This window comes from Oxyura jamaicensis, chromosome 3 (assembly GCF_011077185.1).
Source record: "Oxyura jamaicensis isolate SHBP4307 breed ruddy duck chromosome 3, BPBGC_Ojam_1.0, whole genome shotgun sequence".
NCBI classification, from domain to species: Eukaryota; Metazoa; Chordata; class Aves; order Anseriformes; family Anatidae; genus Oxyura; species Oxyura jamaicensis.
The window spans coordinates 33,546,108-33,565,555 of record NC_048895.1 but is presented as its reverse complement, the minus strand read 5'-3'; the positions used below and the strand labels follow the sequence as shown (position 1 = coordinate 33,565,555).

The 19,448-nt window shown below is 38.0% G+C and overlaps 1 protein-coding gene across 4 annotated transcripts in view; it reads left to right on the top strand.

The window, feature by feature from the left end:
• Nucleotides 1-16,982, top strand: part of BICRAL (BRD4 interacting chromatin remodeling complex associated protein like) — a 35,418-nt gene extending 18,436 nt beyond the window's left edge. For 3 of the 4 annotated variants that reach the window (XM_035320858.1, XM_035320859.1, XM_035320860.1), the window contains exons 5-12: nucleotides 4,177-5,877; nucleotides 7,416-7,515; nucleotides 8,776-8,873; nucleotides 10,668-10,729; nucleotides 10,879-11,024; nucleotides 11,189-11,283; nucleotides 12,661-12,763; nucleotides 13,183-16,982. In XM_035320858.1, the coding sequence (XP_035176749.1) occupies nucleotides 4,177-5,877; nucleotides 7,416-7,515; nucleotides 8,776-8,873; nucleotides 10,668-10,729; nucleotides 10,879-11,024; nucleotides 11,189-11,283; nucleotides 12,661-12,763; nucleotides 13,183-13,985 (3,108 nt within the window). In that variant the 3' untranslated portion in view covers nucleotides 13,986-16,982. The remainder of the gene's footprint in view (nucleotides 1-4,176; nucleotides 5,878-7,415; nucleotides 7,516-8,775; nucleotides 8,874-10,667; nucleotides 10,730-10,878; nucleotides 11,025-11,188; nucleotides 11,284-12,660; nucleotides 12,764-13,182) is intronic. The other variant, XM_035320861.1, reaches the window with a different exon arrangement.
• Nucleotides 16,983-19,448: the final 2,466 nt, after the last annotated feature.

The window sequence follows — 19,448 nt, the reverse complement described above, 5'->3', positions numbered from 1 at the left end:
TCGAATAAAGGAGATTTGGGCTTTGACCTTTTCCATATGAAAATTTTGAATGCTAGCATAAAATCACCTTGTGCTGTTTAAGTATTTTTATTAGGTTTCCAGTGGTGACTTGACCAGAATACTTATAGCAGGACTATGCTGTTTTTCACAAATATGCAAAAAAACCACCTTGCTGAGCCATGAAAATACTCTCCAGTGTAATTCTGTTCAGTTAACAATAATACTTGTAAGTTTAGTGATTGTAGATGTAGTAGTGCTCAAATATAGACCTTGAAGTTAGTCATTCATACATTTCCTGTGTATTGTAGGATAATTTTTTTCTTACTTCTACGTAGAATCTGAGCTGGCAATTTTAATTAAGTTTGTTGTTGTTGCTGTTCTGTAGACTGAATGGCTAGCTGAGGATGTTTTCTTCCTGTCACTGCAGTGTTAGAGAAGTCACTTGAAATTCATTAGGTGTTGTAAGTAGTCTTCAGGGTTTTTCCTTTACAAGGAATACAGCAGCACTGGGCTGAGGTTGTAGACTTGCCATCCTTGGAGATACAGCCAATGCTGATCTGATCGAGTGCTTGGTTTAAGTAAGGTTGGACTAGCTGACTTCCAGAGATGTCTTCTGTCCCACGTTTCTTTCCTTTCCTTTTTTTTTTTTAAAAAAAAAAATTGAATTTAAATATATATTTGACCTCCTCATCCCAGAATTCAGTTATTTCAGTATATACAGTTGGGTTTCCTTGGTAATTCCTCTGTCTATTGTAGTGTTGTCTTGACTCTGCATGTTTGTCCCATGTTCCTAGCAGGTAATGTGGGTATACTGTAGATGCGTAGGACCCTTAAAAAAATGGCATAAACAATTCCTGAAAACTGTTTATCTCTTCATAGAGAACTAGTGACTTTTCTCTGGCTACAGTATTATGATGTGAGGTGTTTGCCCTGTCCTTCCCCTTTCATTATCATTATTAAATATTGTAGGAGAAGCGTAAATTGGGTGATATTTCTTTCTCCACAGAGCTTACAGGCTGAAAGATCAAAACATGACAGCTAAGCCTGTTGAGATAGCTGTGGGGGAAGTGGGGTACCTAGTAGGGTGTGCCCAATTTTATGCTGATCAGTAACAGCGGTGTCAACGTGATCTGTATGAGTCTAGCTGTTACCTGACAGCAGTTTCCTATATGAAGCATGGCAGAGGTGAGTTTTGAGGACACATCCTAAAAAAAAGATGAGGCTATGGGGGAAAAAGGATGACATACACATCTGCTGTTGCCATAGCCTGGTTGTTCTTTGTGGACGTTCTTCTGATAGGCATGAGTAAGCGGCCAGGGGTTTATTTCTGGTATATTTTCAGTGTGAGCTTTTAGAGTAATTCTGAGAGGAAATAATAATTGAGGAAGATGGATTTTTGGGTAGGGAATTTTTGGGTTGGGAGAAATGAAAACATGAGGTGTATGCCAAAATAGCTTTCTGGTGTATGAGATTGGGGTGGTAGGTAGTAGCTGGTAGACAGTTGGTAAGAGGAGCAGGGTTTTCTAGTGTCTGTTTCTAGGGTGGCTTACTCTGTGTTTTTTTTTTTTTTTTTTTTTTTTTTTAGCTCTCCATATCATGTTTCCTTTGTGCTCTGTTCTTGTACTTTTTTGTGTCTTTGTAATGAATACCAATGCCTTCTCTTCTCTTCCTTCTTCCCTCGGGTAGAAGCCCTGTGCTGACTTGCATGAAGAATGACTTGATTGCGAAGATAGATGTTTACAGCGCATTGTGAAGGGACAGAGTATCTAAAACAAAAGTCCCAGTGGTGGATGATTTCACAGGTTCTGCTTATAAATTAAGACACCTGAAAAGTTGAAGGCTTCTGCCCTTTTTGTCATCAGAATTCTTGCAGATACTGGAAGTTCCACTTCTGTATATATTCAAAATTGCTACCATGACGTAGGATTGACTGTCTTGGTGCCCATCTCATGCCTTTCAGTGGCAGAGTTTACAAATTCAGTGTCAAGGGGTTCAGTGCCTCAGCTGGTAAGCCTTCTCAGCCAACATATGCCACAAACGAGATCAAGTTTGTGGTGACTAAAGGGAGAGAAGGCAGTGTCTGCTTTTATTTCCTCCCTTCCCCTCTGAGTTGGATGATTACAGAACACCTCTGCTGATTCCAGGTTTGTTTCCTTGGGCTGTCATAAAGTCTCTGTTACACCTCTCATGAGAGAGTTCCCTAGCTATTGCCCTATTTCCTGGGTTGTGTTCAGTGACTTCTTCCACCTTTCTACTGTGGTATAGCAGAACAGTTTCAGAGAGCAGAGCATTCACAGAGCCAGTGAGAGTAACCCTCTTGGTGGTGCAGATTCATGAAGTTGCGGAGGTGCTAATTTCTCATTGAAATTAGTATGGTGTTCTGTGTGGCTTTTCTTATGAATCTGGGCAGCAGCGATTCGGATGTTAAGTTGGAAGACACTAGTTTCCAGCTCATGCATGTAAATTTGTTTTTGAACATTAAACAGACCGGGGAGCAGGCAGTGAACCTCAGGATTTTTCATTCCAGAGAGGGAATTTCAAGCTGTTAATCTTGATTACATATAATATTATTGTTTATTATTACTACTGGCGTTATAATTATTTTTAGTAGTAGTTGTATTGTTGGTACTGACTGGAACAGCATTAACTGGAAGCCTCTAAATTACACAGTCTGGAAAGATTTCACGTTGGTTGCTCTCATTGGAGACAAATTACAGATGCAGTAAGGATTTATCCCCAGGAACGTGAGAGTCTTAAATTCTAGTAGAGCCCTATTTAGTGATTCGTTTTTGCTCTGCCTGATGGTAGCTAGGTACATTCAAGGACCTAATGTGTAATTTCAGGTGTTCGTGAGGTGCAGACATCAAGACATTTAAGTACCACTGGCATTTAAGTACCAATTTAATTCCTTTTGTTAATATATATATATAATTGATTTTTATATTTTTAAAATACTATATTCTAAGAACAATCTCTTAATATTGTAAAACATGACCGAAGATTTATAAGCTACACAGGATGATTCAGAAGCAGACTGGGGTAAAATTCTACATTAAGTATGCTTGGAGAACCATCGTTAGGGTGGGGACATCAGTGCCTGTGATAATTACAGCTTGCAGTGTCTTCACCTGTTTATACGAGGTGGAAACAAATGTCCATGGCCTTCAAGTAGTAAAGGCTCAGAATATGAATGTGACTGATATGTTCACACCCACATTTTGCATCTGGGCCGAAGAAGAAATTGCATGTTGGTTTTTGAATAGCTGAGATGTGATTTTGGAATTTAGAAAGGCATACTCAGTCCAACTTAGAAGTATTGCAGTTTTCTAATCCCATTTAAATTTGTCATTCCTACCCTCTTTTAGAAACCTGACATTTGTGTTGCTTAGAGATTCTAGGCATAGTTTTGTTTCAGGAAAATCTGTCAGTACGCCAAAGTAAAATATTTTCTTCTCACAGTATTTATTGGTGTAGATTTGAAGGATTTTTCATTCAAGGTGCTACTTAATATTTGCTGTAGTTTCAGTGCTGATAGCTCTCTGTAATCTTTTTAATAACATAAACTGCCAAGTCTGTAGCACTGTTTTTCTTAGTCCTTTATTTCTAAATTTATTCTAAACAAAGAATTAGCATCATTCCTTATTTTTTTGAAATGGACACTAATTTGCACTGTCCAACTGTAGTATGGCAGTATTTTGGAGATGGATCCAAGTCTGCAAAAGAGCACATTTCTCCTGTCTCTTCCCCTGCTCCTCCTGTTGCTACTGAAACCTAGCCCTAAGTTGGGTTACAGTGGAGGTCTTTTCACTCCTTTCTTTTATCCTTTTGTCCACACAGTGCTCAGCTTGAGGAATGGAAAAGGGTTCTTCAAGCGCATGTGTTGCATCCTCTTGAAACAGTGCAGCTGCAGAGCTGAGAGTGGTGGAATTGGCAGGCTGGAGAAGTGAAAGGAGAGTAGTGTCCCCAGCAGTCTGTTATGAGGGCACGAGTGGGATGTCGGTGACGCACACGTTTGTGCTGGTCTGCTCTATGGGATGAACCTCCCCTTATAAACATGCTATGCAAAGAAGATAATTCTGTAACAAAAGTTTGTTTGCATGAAAAAGCTTAATGGGGAAACAATTTAGAGCTGGTAGTTTCTGAAAATGATTTATTTATTGTTGCTTTATGTTTCAGAACACTGATCCTAAGTCATCTGTAAAAGGTGTAAGCAGTCAACTTGGAGAGGGGCCTAGTGATGGACTGCAGCTGTCCAGTAGCCTTCAGTTTCTTGAAGATGAACTTGTATCTTCTCCCTTACCTGATCTTAGTGAGGATCAACCTTTTGATATTCTTCAGAAGTCCTTGCAGGAGGCCAATATCACCGAACAGACTTTGGCAGAAGAGGCATATTTGGATGCCAGTGTAGGTTCTAGCCAACAGTTTGCACAAGCTCAGCTTCATCCTTCTTCATCAGCATCCTTTACTCAGGCTTCTAATGTTTCTAATTACTCAGGTCAGACGTTGCAACCTATAGGAGTTACTCAAGTGGTACAGCAACCTGTTGGAGCATCTTTTGCAAGCAATACAGTCGGTGTGCAACATGGCTTTATGCAACATGTCGGGATTAGCGTTCCCAGCCAGCATTTGTCTAATAGCAACCAGATTGGTGGTTCTGGGCAGATACAGCTAATTGGTTCGTTTAGTAATCAACCTTCCATGATGACCATTAATAACCTTGATGGATCTCAGATAATACTGAAAGGCAATGGTCAGCAAACACCCGCAAACATGAGCAGTAGCCTCTTGGTTCATAGACAGACTCCAAATGGTAACTCACTGTTTGGTAACTCAAATTCAAGTCCAGTAGCACAACCTGTAACAGTCCCATTTAACAGCACAAATTTTCAGACATCTGTACCTGTCCATAACATCATCATTCAGAGAGGTTTGGCACCAAACTCTAACAAAGTACCCATTAATATCCAACCAAAGCCTATCCAGATGGGTCAGCAAACTGCTTACAATGTGAATAACTTGGGAATACAGCAGCATCATGTACAGCAAGGGATTCCATTTGCCTCCGCAAACTCACCTCAGAGTTCAGTAGTTGGTCCCCATATGTCTGTTAATATTGTTAATCAACAAAACACGAGAAAATCAGTTACACCTCAGACAGTCAGCAACGCTGGAGGTAGTATTGTTATCCATTCCCCCATGGGACAGCCTCATGCACCTCAAAACCAGTTTCTCATACCTACCAGTTTGTCTGTTAATTCCAATTCAGTTCATCACGTCCAGGCCATAAATGGACAGCTTCTTCAGACTCAGCCTTCCCAGCTGGTTCCTAGCCAAGTGTCTGCTGAGCATGTAATGCTCAACAGGAACTCCACAAACATGCTGAGAGCCAACCAGTCGTATTCCGGGCAGATGCTGAATAATCAGAACACAGCTGTTCAGCTTGTTTCTGGCCAGACCTTCACAGCTCCTGGAAACCAAGTGATAGTGAACCACGGAACTTCACAAATCGTTGGTGGACAGGTGCCACTGCAGCAGGCGTCGCCAACAGTGTTGCATTTGTCACCCAGTCAAGCTAATGTTTCTCAAGGTAGATCGAGTTTTACTACCATGTCACCTGGGCAGTCTACAGTCTCAAACATGTCAGCTTCCAATCGATTCGCTGCTGTAAGCTCTTCTGGTTCGGTACACCCTAGCCTGGGACCATCGGTTCAGTCTGTGGCGTCAGGGGGAAACTTCACGGGAGATCAGCTCACGCAGAACAGAACTCAAGTTCCCGTCAGCTCATCGCATCGTCTTCCAGCGTCCTCTTCCAAATCCAACAGCACCTTTAGTCACACCTCGGTTGGAGTAACGCAGCAACAGTTCGCCTTTAGTCAGGTACGAAAGCTGCTTCGGGGTGCAGCCAAAGAAACGCTCCTAAACTGTGCTAACATCTGGTTAACAAAGAGTTAATGTTATACAGAAAGCATTAATTTTGGTAGGTTTTATTGTTACAAATACTGTGGAACTGCTGAAAATCACTGTAACCTGTATGCATCGTTTCACCCAGTACTTTTTAAAGTCTTTCACTGAGCGAATGACTCTATCGGTTTCATTAATTCCGAAGTTTTCATTGGTGATTTGTAGCGAGGATTTCTAAACTGCTCAGCATTGATGTATTTCTCTTCCCATTTAAAGGAATGGACACTGTGAGGTTACACAACTCTGGGCTCTCCTGAAAATCTTGCCGTAGAGACAGATGTTAAAGTCTTGGGTACACTCTTAGCACCTACAAGTCTTTTGACCTCAGTAAAAATTACGGATGTGTTTTCAAGGTTTGGCTGGTGCAAATTTGAGATCAGAAGTTTTCTTGGGAAGAAGAGTTCTGTTAAATACTAAACAAATTCTGAACGTGCTTTTGGGATGAAAACTGGTCTTTTTTGTCCAGTTGATGCAGTTGCAGAATATATTCTATTTAAATTTGTCGGCTTTCACAAATAACTCTCACCTTGTCAATATTTAACTCAATGACATGTCATGTCATTAGCAACAAGCTATTATCCCTCCCCGGCATTTTTTTTCCCCATTTTTTTTCCTTGTTCATTCTAAAATACTGATAATTGTTTCAGAATGCGATTGTACCAAATATGTTTTTTTTTTCTCTTTTTCCCAAAGATCTAATGCATTTGTCAACCAAAATAGGCAAGGATATAAAGCAGCTTTACTTAGAACATAAAGGCAAACGTGTTGTAGGACCAGTTTTTTTTTGTCTTTGCCAAAACTGCTACCACAAGTTGTAAAGTTTTCTGTGCAGACAAGTGAGTAGAGGCCTGCATGACTTTCCCTTCATATTCTTCTATCTTCACATTGGTAGGGTATGTGTTGAGGTCAGTGAATTTCAGCAGTTTCAGAAGCACAGTATTTCTTATTGTTGTAAGTGATCATTTTATTTTTCTGCTAGAACTTCAGAGCCAGAAATGGCAAAATGATTTTAACTATAGAGAACAGGTTTGACTGTTTACCAGAATCCTTTTAGTTTGTACTTACATTTTAAATGTTATATGGTATCATAAACAGTGTTTTACTTAGTCTCTAAGCATTGCAGGGTTTGTTCCACTGATTCCTTGTATTTTGTTGAGACAGTTTAGTTATCTTTTGCAGTTTTGGGACTCAAAAGCTGAGGTGTCTGAGGGTCACTTTTAGTTTGAACCGTGGTAAATCATGGGTCTTTTAGAGTATAACTGGTGCATGTTGGTACTGTTTGTGGAGTTTCTATTCCTCTCTGATTAACTTTAAAAGATTCTTAAGCTTACGCTGAGACGTTGAGGTGGCTGAGGCTTCACCAATTACAGGTTTGAGGTGGAAGAAGGATGTGTAGATCGTATGTGTGGATCTGACTGTAGATTTTGTTTTTGTTTTTAATGTATGTGGCACAGAAAAAAGCTATGAACCAGACATCACCAGTTTCTACATCGAAGACGCAGGATAATTTGAGACAGCCTCAGCTAACAAGTCTTCTGAGCAACACACTATCAGGTCAACTAAGGTCTTTTTAAAATCATTTTCTCATTTTTTTTCCAGCAACAGAATTAAGTGCTTCTTCACGGTGTCAGGCTTGCATTGATGGCTTGTGCTGATAGAGTCCTACAGGTTGTCAGAATTTTGTTTTTAGAAGACTGCAAAAAGATTTTTTAGTATTGGATGTGTGCTGTTATTTTTCCCAGTCATGGCGCTTATTTTGTAGAGTGAAAAGTTGAGTCTGTACTAGAAGCAATTTCTGTTTTCCTCTGCAAAATCCCAGACTGTGCCTTCTTTTATTTTTCTACTTTTTTTTTTCAACTTGGAAAAGCAGAGGTAGGTCACTTTGAAAATACGGGTATCAGCTACTGAATTCTCTGACACTTCTGTAGCTTCTCTTGTGACGGCTGCTTCAGGTCCAGAGGAAAGAAAAACAGTGATTACAACGTTATGTGCAGGCTGCCATCACTCGGTTTATTTTTGAATAAGCCTGTAACTTCCAGTTAGAACAGAGATTTTTTTTGTTTATGGCAAAATACTAGGCTTTTTCAGTAGCACCATGCTATTAAAAAAGCCAAATGCGATGCCAGATTATAAAACGTTCAAAGCAAACAGAAGGATGCAGTAACCTTTATGTCTTCGTGTGTTAGTAACCCTTTTGAATAAGGTCCCGTAATCTATTTGCTTTTTATTATTTTGTTGTTGTTGTTTTGTACTGATATGCAAGCTGTCCAGGCATTCTCTCCAATCAGCACAATATATTTTTGGAAAAGATTGTGTTGGTTGTAATGTGTGTGGGGGGGTAAGATGCTGTTTGCATCCCTATGTAAGACAGTTGGAGGAAGTCTGCCCAGCTATAATTCAGAAAATTTTTGTGAAGTTAGAAGAACTTATGCTGTTCAAGTACTTGCAAGAGCTTTACAATATTTAGATTTATGTTATGAGGGAAGGGTAGTATAGACAATTCTGATAAAATGTACTGTGTGATGTTTTTTCAGTACATTTTTGGGCCACTATATTTATGGTACTTGAATTTCTTCTTACCACTGCAGTGGTAGGAGGTGCTGGTATCTAAGGATTTTCGTACTTTGCAGTACAGAATATCAGTCCTTTTACATCTTTATGTGCTGGTTTCTCTGCAGGGTAGTTACACCAGTGTTTTTAAGTATATAAGGCATCTTTCACCTAAAAGCTCAAGTAAAATTATCAGGACAGGTACATGAAATTATTCTGTTCTTACTTTAGGATGACAGAGTCTTTTTAACACATTCTTTATAGGACAGGACTCTGGAGGAAAAGTCATACAGCAGTCTCTAGGAACAGCACAGCCACAAGAAAAAGGAATAGGAGCATCTTCAGTTCAGCAGAGTATACAGGTAGAAAATACTTTCATTTATATGCTTCCCTTTCCCTTTAAACTTCAGTGAAGTTAAAGACGCTTCAACTCCATACTGATAATCTAGTAGTCCTTGCAGGTTGTTTTACAATGCAGGAAGGCACTCAAGCTTGTTAAATTTTATCTTGATGCAACAAAATTGAGTATTTTGCCAATTGATATTACGAATGCTGTTTTGAGATTTACTCAGTAAGTGGAGTCTGACTCTATGGTGCCCTGAAGATGTCGTATGGTATAGCAGTTCTTCATTTAGCTGGACATGAGTTAGAACTACTGGTATTCTTACTTATAAACCCTGCTATTCTGTAGCTGGCAGGGAAGGGATGGTTTGTGAGAAGCAGCAGAAAAATTCCATCTGGCCTTTATTTGATTTTTTACTGCATTGTCTTCTCCCCAGTGTTTTTTGCCTTTTTTTTTTCCCTCCACCAAAAGTTTTGCTATATATGGCAACTATGTAGAAAAATTTAACACTTCTTCCAGGGTTTGGGGCTGGAAGGGGAGACCACCTTTTTTAGAGCTGGAATACAGCTACTTCTCGAGGAAGGACACAGTTGTTACATTCATGGACTTGAGTAGCTGAGGGCAAGAGGTGAGGGTCTGAAGTGGGCTAGAAAGTTTGGGCTTAGTTGTGGACGGAGCTAAACTGCAAAGTCACAGAAGAAAACAAGGGAAGATTTGATTTAGAATTTTGGTTCCTTGCCGTAAGTCTTTCGATGTAGTATGGCATGCATGTTTTTCCTTGTCTTACTGACTGATGTGTAGGTAGAGCAGAAGATGCATAACTCAATTATGAGTTCAGCTTGGTTTTGTAATTATTGGTCAGATGTGCTTTCTCATGTGGTGGTGAATACTTCTTATGCTCTGAAACTAGAGCCTTTTTGACCAGCAAGTACCATTGCAATGTGCCTGCTTCATACCACTCCTACTTTGTTAAGAAGGATGCTCTGCACCACGTCCTCCTTGGTTCCTTCTAATCACGTTGTAGTTCAAAAGAGCTTTCACCCAATCTGTTTTTAAATCAGAAGTAACTTTTTCTCTGTGCCTGATTTTGTTAGACTAGTTGACAAGTGTTTTGCAAAAAAAAAAAAAAAAAAGTATTAAATAAAGGTTGTTTCAGATTGGCTTCTTGAGAAGAATAAGTAGACTGTAGTAATGCCTGTCATACAATAGGAACATGAGCCTCTACCACCTCAGAAAACTTCACATCTTAGGGCAGTGTTCCACTGCAAAACCTTGTGGCTTCATAAATGTGCAAGGAGATGACTACAGGGATCTGTCTGATAGGTATATCTGCACCATTGATGCTGAAACAATTTCTAGAACTGCTTTCACCTCCCTCCCAACCACTGTGGCTTTAGAAAATTTATATATGGAACCATAACCTGCTTCCTTGACAGATACTCTGATCCATTCAAATCAGGCAAGATGATGACAGCTGAGAAATGCAGACAGTTCTTGAGAACATACGTATTTTCAAAAGTTGTAGTTGTACCTTTTCACCTGCTAAATTTGGTAACAGACCTCTTTTCTAGTGAAGCGTGTGTGCACCACAGATGAATTTGCCTGCAAACTTCACATTTGTGATGTAGTAGAAGTGACTTCTATATTTCATTGATAAAGTGCCCTATGAAAACATGAGATGGTTAAGTGCTCATACTTGCTTGGTGATTGCATTTACTATTGGTGAAATACTTTTTTGGCAGAAATCAATGTTGAAACTTAGGCTTTACAAAGGAGGGCATGTACTGTAATTTGTCTTTTATTTTGTACTTAGGTGGATGGTCATTTAGTTGGACAGAAAAGGCCTGCTGCTAAACAGTTAACTAAAGGAGCTTTGTAAGTCATTCTCTTCTTTTTAATTTGATTGCAGATATTTTCTCTAACTTTCATCTCTTTAATCTTTGATAGTGTATAAACTTCTGTTTGTGCTAATTATATGTGCTAGAGTATGTGCTAATTATTGATATCATTAATTTTCGTTGTAGCATTTTACAACAATTACAGAAGGATCAGGTGAATGCTGTGACGCCAGATAAAAGTCAGTTCAGATCATTAAATGATGCAGTTCAGAGACTCCTTTCATATCACGTGTGCCAGGGATCGCTGCCAACAGACGAAGACTTAAGAAAAGGTAATTGCCTTTAAAATTGGCAATAAGGTTGTAATGAATGTACTGAGAGAATTCTTCATGTAATTTAGAGCAATAAGGGAAGGAACATTTCAAAGTTTGTGCAGTTTACTAAACATTCTGGTTACTGAAGAACAGTATTTGAAAGTATACTCTTGTCTTTCTAGTGGACAGTGAATTTGAATCTGTAGCTACGCAGCTTCTGAAGAGGACACAAGCTATGCTGAACAAATACAGATGTTTACTTATAGAAGATGCAATGGTAAGGTATATAACACAGATACAATAATGTTTATAGGATGTGATTCAGTTTGTAAAAAATACAGGAAGGTGAGAGCTAGCATTAAAATTGTTTTTTTTTATACTATTTACCCCTATTTTTACATACTGTCTAAGCAAGGGTGCTGTTATATACACATTTCATAGACATGGAGACACATCAACAAAGTATAAGCTAGCATACACATCAACAAAGCTCTTTGCTCTTGCTCTGACTAGGCTGTGGTAGTCAGGTGATACATGTTTCTGCAAGAGGTAATGCTTGAAAGAATGTTGTAAAGCTCCATTCAGAGGCCTCCAGAAGTATTATAATTGGAGCCAACTTTATTATAATTTAGGAAATCATTAGTTTTCCTTAGAAGCTAGGTGGAGTCTGACATTTTCATCATAAATGTTTCCAATTTAAATGCTTTCACAGTCTCAGGTGTGAAGGGAAAAAGCTTTAAGAATGTATTTTACAAGGATCAGGGAATCTCACTGAGGCTTCAAACATGCTAGTTTTTGAGTCTGGAAAAGTACAGAATTTAGGTATAAAAGACATTTAAATCAGACTCGTTTAGGAACAGGAATGTATAGTAAAACATCCTTAATAAAAATGTTGCCATTACCCTGGTTTTAGAATCCGGCAGTCCTATTAAAAAGATAGCAACCATCATATATTTGTAAGTAATTGCAGATGCAAAGGGGGGAGATGGAGGTGAAAATCTGTTCTTTTAGCATCTGGTATGTTGCATGGCGTACCTCATTCACTCATTTTGGAACTAAGTTATTTGAAAGAGTGTTCAGGTTTGGAACTAGTTTACCTGTGTTGTGACTTAGTAGCCAGTGAACTTTTCTCCTGTGATGGATGGGGCTACTGGCTTGACAGTGTGGTCAGCAAAATGCAACTCAGCACCAGCTAGTTGAAAGTACTAGTACTGCTGGGAGAGAAGTGCAGTTACAAGATGATAGGGTGGTCCCAATTGCAAGATTTTTGCTGTTCTTCCCTCTGAAAGAGAAGGTTGCTGCACATGATGTAAAAAAAAATGTGGTGTCCAGTAGTAAGCACAGTCAGTTGTGAAAAGTTACAATTCTTATGAGAGGAATAGCAACGATCTGTTTTCAAATCTTTAACAAATTAAATATGCCATAAAATGTGAATAATAATTTATGGTTGAGTTTCATTAGTCCTTGTTTCATTAGTCCTGTGACTGTAGTCACAGTCAAGATAGTTAAGATGCCGTGGAATTGTGAATGCTCTCCACAAATACATAATGAAAGTCTTTATTTTTCTTTGAGTAGTAACTAAGCTATAAGCATTTTGATTTCATACAGACGTATGAGTTGCTTCAGAGATGGTTGTTTTTTCCTTTTCCTGCAGCGGATAAACCCATCTGCAGAAATGGTTATGATAGATAGGATGTTTAACCAGGAAGAAAGGGCATCTCTGTCCCGAGAGAAGCGTCTTGCACTAGTGGATCCTGGTAAGTGATGGTTGTCTTCTGAATTGTACAAAAGCAGCATAAGCGTGGGTTGTTTAAAAATATCTCTGGCCCCAGTGAGGCACTGATTGCTAGCCTATTTTAAAAGATATCCAGAGGAAGTATGATATGGCAGTTTAGATCGAAATACTCATCTTCCTGATACCACATTTGGATGTTAAGAATGCTTGGAAGTCCCTTTAATGTGGTTTTACGGTGCCCGTTACATGCATAGCATGCTGGTTAATTTGGTGATAATCTCCTGCCCTAAAGTATTAGTGCAGCAGAACACTTGAGCATTTTTTAAAGACATGAATCTCTAGGCTGTGGATGTTGCTTGAATTTCAGTACTAAGAAAAAGATGGAACGTGTTCTTTTGATATGTAGGTAGTTAATGTAAAATGTTGCTACTTAATTTTCAGATGGTTATCAGGCCGATTTTTGTTGTTCTGCCAAACAATTTGATAAAACAGCTGATGAAGCACAGACCAGCAAAAGTGACCATCAGTCTAGCAAAACATTATCTTCTCGAAGTCAGACTACCAAAACCCAAGCCAGAGACCGACCAAAATCCAGCTCAGCAGAGTCCACAAATCACAGTAAACTTCCTCTAGTGCCTAACAACATTTTGACACCACAAGAAGGAACAGCTTCTACTAAAAAGTCGGAGAGCCTCACTAAAGCTTTAAAGTTTGAGAAAGCTAATTGTTCTTCTGAGAGCCAGTACAAGGCCCTTTCTGAAGAAAAGATGGCTGGTAAAGATCTTAACAAGTCCATTGAGAATTCCTCGAGTTCTGAAGACTTGTCAAAAACTGTATCAAGAGGCAGTCATGGAACACATAATAAAATATCAAGGAATACAGTTCAGTCTTTCTCAAAGGTAACATGTAATAATTCCCTCAAAGACAAAACTCTGAGGAGCCCTCCAAAGAATGAGGTTTTACATCCTGATAACATGAAGGGCTCTGGTGAACCCCAGCAAGACTTACTGCTGAGTAAGAGTTTAGAAACGACATTTAAAAACATCTTGGAACTTAAAAAAGCTGGGAGACCGCCACAAAACGAGGCATCGAGTAGTGGCTCTGTTGACTTAGAATTTCCTAATTTTTCACCTATTGCTTCACAGGAAAACTGCCTGGAAAAGTTTATTCCAGACCACAGCGAAGGTGTTGTAGAAACTGACTCTATTTTAGAAGCAGCTGTAAATAGTATCTTAGAGTGTTAATAGTTACAGTACCATGGACAAGTTATGTTTCTCTTAGCAGAAGCAAATGTGAATGACACCACAAGTACAGCCTGACATACATTTAAGGTTAACCTTTCTAAACTAGATTCTGTTCTGTGTTTGAGAGCAATACTCATTGTGGTTACAGTGAGATATCCAAGTAAAGTTAATCCTTGTTAGAATGCAGTCTGTTAGGGCCTTACGATTTCAAGTATTATTAATGATAGTGCTTTTGATAATTGTGCAGTACTGCAACGTAACAAGGTTGCAGGTTGTTAGGCCCTATGTAACATGGTAATATACTGACAATCACAGTCATTTGAAAGGGTATATTTATTAAGAAAATGTTTTTAAAAAGTGATGGAAGCAACAATTCTCCCCTACCCTTCTTTTCCACTAATCATCGAATTTTTAAGTTGTTCTGGAAACCCACTGTACCTCTATTCAGAAGTGATAATTTGCTTTGTTAAGGAACCTGTGTTCTAGGATTCTTAAGTTGGAAGGATGTCATCAGTGTGTTTACAAGGCTTCATAATTTAAACTTAAAGTGCTTTTCTATTGCTTTCTGAGCAGAAACTAGTACTTGATATATTTGTAGTGGGTAAGTTTAGTCTGTGGGATGATATTATATGATCTTAGTCACAGTGGCATGATATGAAGTAATAAATGCTTGACTAAGGAAGGTAGAATGGAAGCCAATGAATGGCAAAGTGTACAGGATGAGGCCATGATAGAGCCATGAATTTATATATATAATACATATATATGTTAACTCTTGAGGAAGAGATTTTGCATTTTATAATTGGATGTAGTCAGCCTTGAGTCTTTCTGAAGTGGTATAATTGTTTTTTTTATTTGTTGTTTTTTCTTTTTTTTGTTGCTGTTTTTTTTAAAGACCAAGTGTCAAAAGCACTTTTATTTGAGAACTGTTATGATATTTGTAGCTTATATTTTAAGAGGACATTAGCCTTACTCTGATGAAATTTAAAGGCCAGTGTTTATTTTTTTTTCTTTTTTTCTTTTTTTTCCGTCAGAGAATGTTAAAATCATCCACTGTAGCAGTCATAATTATCAAGATATGTACAGACCAAAGTCGATCAGCAATCCCATTGTTAAAACATATCTAAAAGTGTGTAATTATTAATTCCTATTGTAGAGCCAAGTGAAACCATTGCGTGGTTTGTATTTGGCTCACTGTCATGTTGATAAGATAGAATCTTATTATTTTATTTATTTATTTTTATCTATGCCATCTTTCTTTTTGCTGCCCGTGCTGCTTTTTCCGAGTTTACTTTGGTCATGAGTGCTTTTGTGCACATAAGTACGCTGACGTTAGTCACGTGCATGTAGTACATATGTCTGCTCAGGAGGATATAGCTTTTGTGACTTCTAAGGTATGCTTATATTCTCCCCCAGACCTTCCCCACCATTTCTTAGAGAAATTACCAGCCATTCTCCAGACTTACTGATGACAGTTTTCATAATCTAGAGGCTCATTGTGACAAACTGTGGTTGTCAGTTAGATTGCCAGGAAAGAAAACAAAAGGTAGAGTTCTGCTATCTAACTCAGTGCATCTCAATAGTGCAAAAGAAAGCAGAATTAGATCCTCGCGACAGGAGATCACAGTATTGAGCTACAGTCCACTGTCTGACCACTAAAGGAAACCAAATCTAGAAAGCAACATGAGAAAGATGAACTTGTTTAAAATTCATTTTCCCTTCAAAGTGAATGGAAACATGTTTTTTGTATGTTACTAATTGCCATTAAAAAAAAATTGTGCCAATTTTAAAGTACATGTTTGTAAAATCCCAACATTCCCAAGTGTTGTAGAAGATATTCCATGTAATAAGTATTGCCAGTTTTAAATTTTTAGTTAGGTGCCCATAGAATAGACTCTCAGGCAGTTAGTTGTTTTCTTATTGGCAAAACTGACAATATAGTCTTCACCTATTGCCTTTTTAGATTTAATAATATGCTTATGGCTGTGTATCATGATGTGTTTGTTTTATGATTTTTGGAAATTGAACCATTCTAAGCTATCTGGGAAGGAAAACAGTAAGTTACACAGCCGTATGTTAACTAGATAATTTTTTCTTTTATAGGAAAAAAAAAAGTTGCACATTGATGGATTCACTTGAGTTTTGTACCACCTCAAAATGGGTACAGCATCTGTACAGCAAATACATAATTGACGTATCAGGCTATGTGTCTTCTATTGGATCTTACTTGGGGATGGGGGACAATAGATAAAAAAATGACAAATTACAAAAAAAGTAATCACTGTTGATTTGGTCAGACACATTTCTCTGAACTGCTTGCGAGAGGAACCCTGTGAACAGTCCTAGCAAGATAAATGTTGAATTGTTCATGTTCTCTTGTTTACTCCTTTGAATTCAGTTCTAAAGGAATTCTGGTACGTGGTGAAGCAGTAAATGAAAGAATTGTATTTTTTGTTGTGTTTGAAAGAAGAAAGTATAAATTAATCATATGGAATCAAATCCAGCAAAGTATTGTGAATGTGCATGACTTTAAACATGTTTTCATTATTTTGCTGGATCAGCATTGTGATTTCAATGTTATTTAATACTGCCTAATATTAAAACAAATTTAAACTGGCAATTAAGAAAAATACGTTCATTTTGAAGATTTTAGTATAATTTATCTGTTAGATTAGGGAGGCCTTACAGACTGACTTCACTTAAAGAGGATGTGTCACTTATTGTCAGTGTGGTATGGACTTTATTTGCTTAAATACCTTCATTTGTAAAGTATGTCTCACTTGAAATTGCTTTGTATACATTTTGTAAAAATATTTATAAAATGTTTTGTAAAAAAAAAAAAAGTATAACAAATTGCAGTTTATTTTGTTATGTTGGATAAATACTGTTAAAAGACACAAGTCAGTAAATATATTGTTAATCCATGGATAGGAAATGTTTAGTTGGAGATTACAAATTGAAACAACCATTGCAATACAGCCAAAGATTTGGGAAAAATGCGCATCTGTGATTGTCTTGATTTACCCAAGTTGAATATTTACATTACCAAAAGAGGGTTGTTCTCAAATTTAAGTAACGTGGTTGCAAAATGTTCCTACTCCTGTGCTTTCTTTTTTTTTCTTTTTTTTTTTTTTTTAATTCAGGTGTATTATAAAATACTTAATAGGCCAGCTTCCAGTACTCTTTATGAAACTTCTGAACATCTGCTATTCAGAGTTGGTTCATGTGGTGCTGTAACTACACACAGTAATGCTGACAGCAAAATAACATGATTGACAGTGGTCCTGCTATGTTGTCATTAGAAAGCTCACCACGCTGAGGGTGCTGAGAGACACTCTCCTTCTCCAGTATGCCTTCACAAATTAGAGGCATCATCTTCCCGATACCTCAGGGAGATGGAAGAAAGAGAGGTTTATGTTTGTCAGCCAGCCATCTCATCCATGCTGCAGGTTTCAGGGCTGTGCCAGTTACATTTGGCTGCCGATACCAGTGTTTGTGGTATTTCCCGTTCCTTCCTTTCGGCTGTGAGAAGGCATTTCGGTTGCTGATGATGTAATGCTTCCTCCTACTCTTATAGGGGTGACGAACTTTTTCTTGCTATGATTGAATTTTTCAGAAAGCATGCTGAGGTTCTGATCTGGTAAAGCTCTTATGCTTGGAACCTCAACACTTTATTTTTGGAGGCTATGAAAACGAAGGATTGCTGAAGGGCACTGCCTCTCATCTTGGAATAGGGCCTGCGGTGTTGAAAGGTAGAAGTCTTTATGGTTAGTGTTCAGTTATTTTGTCAATGAGACAAAATAAACTGGCATTTTGAATGCTTCTCACATGGATTCAGACAGTAACAAAGAGAATAAAATCAGCTATATGTTATTTTAATCTGTTTGGGTTAGGATGGCTAAGTATCTTTTTTTTTTTTTTTTTTTTTTTTTTTTTTCCTCTTCAGCATCTCCCTGTAGGCTTACCCAGGTGCCTTCAGGGCTGTGAAACATTGGGTGTGCAGCTTACTATGTAGCTGTATTCACTCAGAATATCTTTTTGTTACATGAATGTGGTGTATTTTTTAATCGCCTTTTAATAGCATTCTGAGGGGGGAGGGGGCTGCCTGAGTTTATTCCAGTCTTCAGGGCAGAATATTTCAAGATTTAGGCATACAAGTTAACACGTAGCTTGTTTAAGAAAGTCTGAACTTCTTTCACTACAGGATCCATAGAAAGAAAAAAAATCTCCACGATAAGCTTAGCACAAGAGCAGGTATGTAGGTAATTTTAAAGCTTAGAGAAATTCCTCTCTTCTTCAGGATGTTTTTTTTTTTTTTTTATGCAATCCTTTGAATTTTTCCTTTAAAATTGTACATGTTGTTGCTTGGAGTTCTCACAACATGTTTGTGAAACAGCTTCAAGAAATGCAAGAAATTGTCTTTGTGTCTTGGGGATCAGCTGTCATTTTGGTTAAAGGAGGTCATGGCAGAAAATAAAGTAAGCAAGGTCAGGCAGAGATTGAACATCATCTGTAGAGCACAGATGGAATGCAGTGTACGCAGGTTTCAAATTAGTAGTGGTGGGTATACTCAATATTTGCTTATAACTAATGGATCAACATCTGTCATTTTGTGCTACTAGCCTTGCAACTAGTTATTTTACTGGAAATTGGAAAATGAAACAATTATCCAAATAACCAGTTGCAGCAGGTAAACAAGCAAACTTGAGTAATCTTGCTGTAGTAGGGGAGAAGATGTTAAAGGACACATGAAGTGTCCCATTGAACCAGTATTTCTGACTTACAAGAAAAAAAAAAAGGCCCCATTGTATGCATAGCATAAAGCCATGGTTTATCACAGTTCAGGTAAGACACGGTAAGACATTATATGTCTTTAATAATTGCTGCACAGTTCCGAAAATACAGAGTTTTACTCTCTTCTCTGAACTTTGACTTCAAATGTTCATGCTGAGATACGAAACCATGCACAAATCATGGTAAGAAATCATTGCAAGTAGTTAACGTTAGTAAGTGGAGTAGTGGCCAAACTGATAAAGACTATGTTAAAATAGTCAACGATTGTATGACAATAAAGTCTTGTCTGGATTACTGTCACGAAATTTAAAGCTCAGCATTCAATTCAAGTGAAATTCAGAAATAACAAATCATGAAGCATAACTGGAACAGCACAAGGTTGAGATCATTAAAATAAAGTATGTCATTCTTGAGCTACGTCAGCGAAGGCTTGTGCTTCATCTCAGCGATTGGATTCTCCTTGCCTTCACGCTATGTCAGTTCCTTCAGAGAAACCTGAAGTGTACAGCCTTTTGAAATTCTCAGATGGCACATAAGAGACACTGGAAAAAGGTACTTGTTTTTTAAACTATTCAAATAGCTTCTGAAATTGCTATCTCAAATTAATGCTATTGGTATTCCTGTGAATGAGTTCCATTTGCTCAAGAGTCAAGCAGCTTGAAGTGAGCA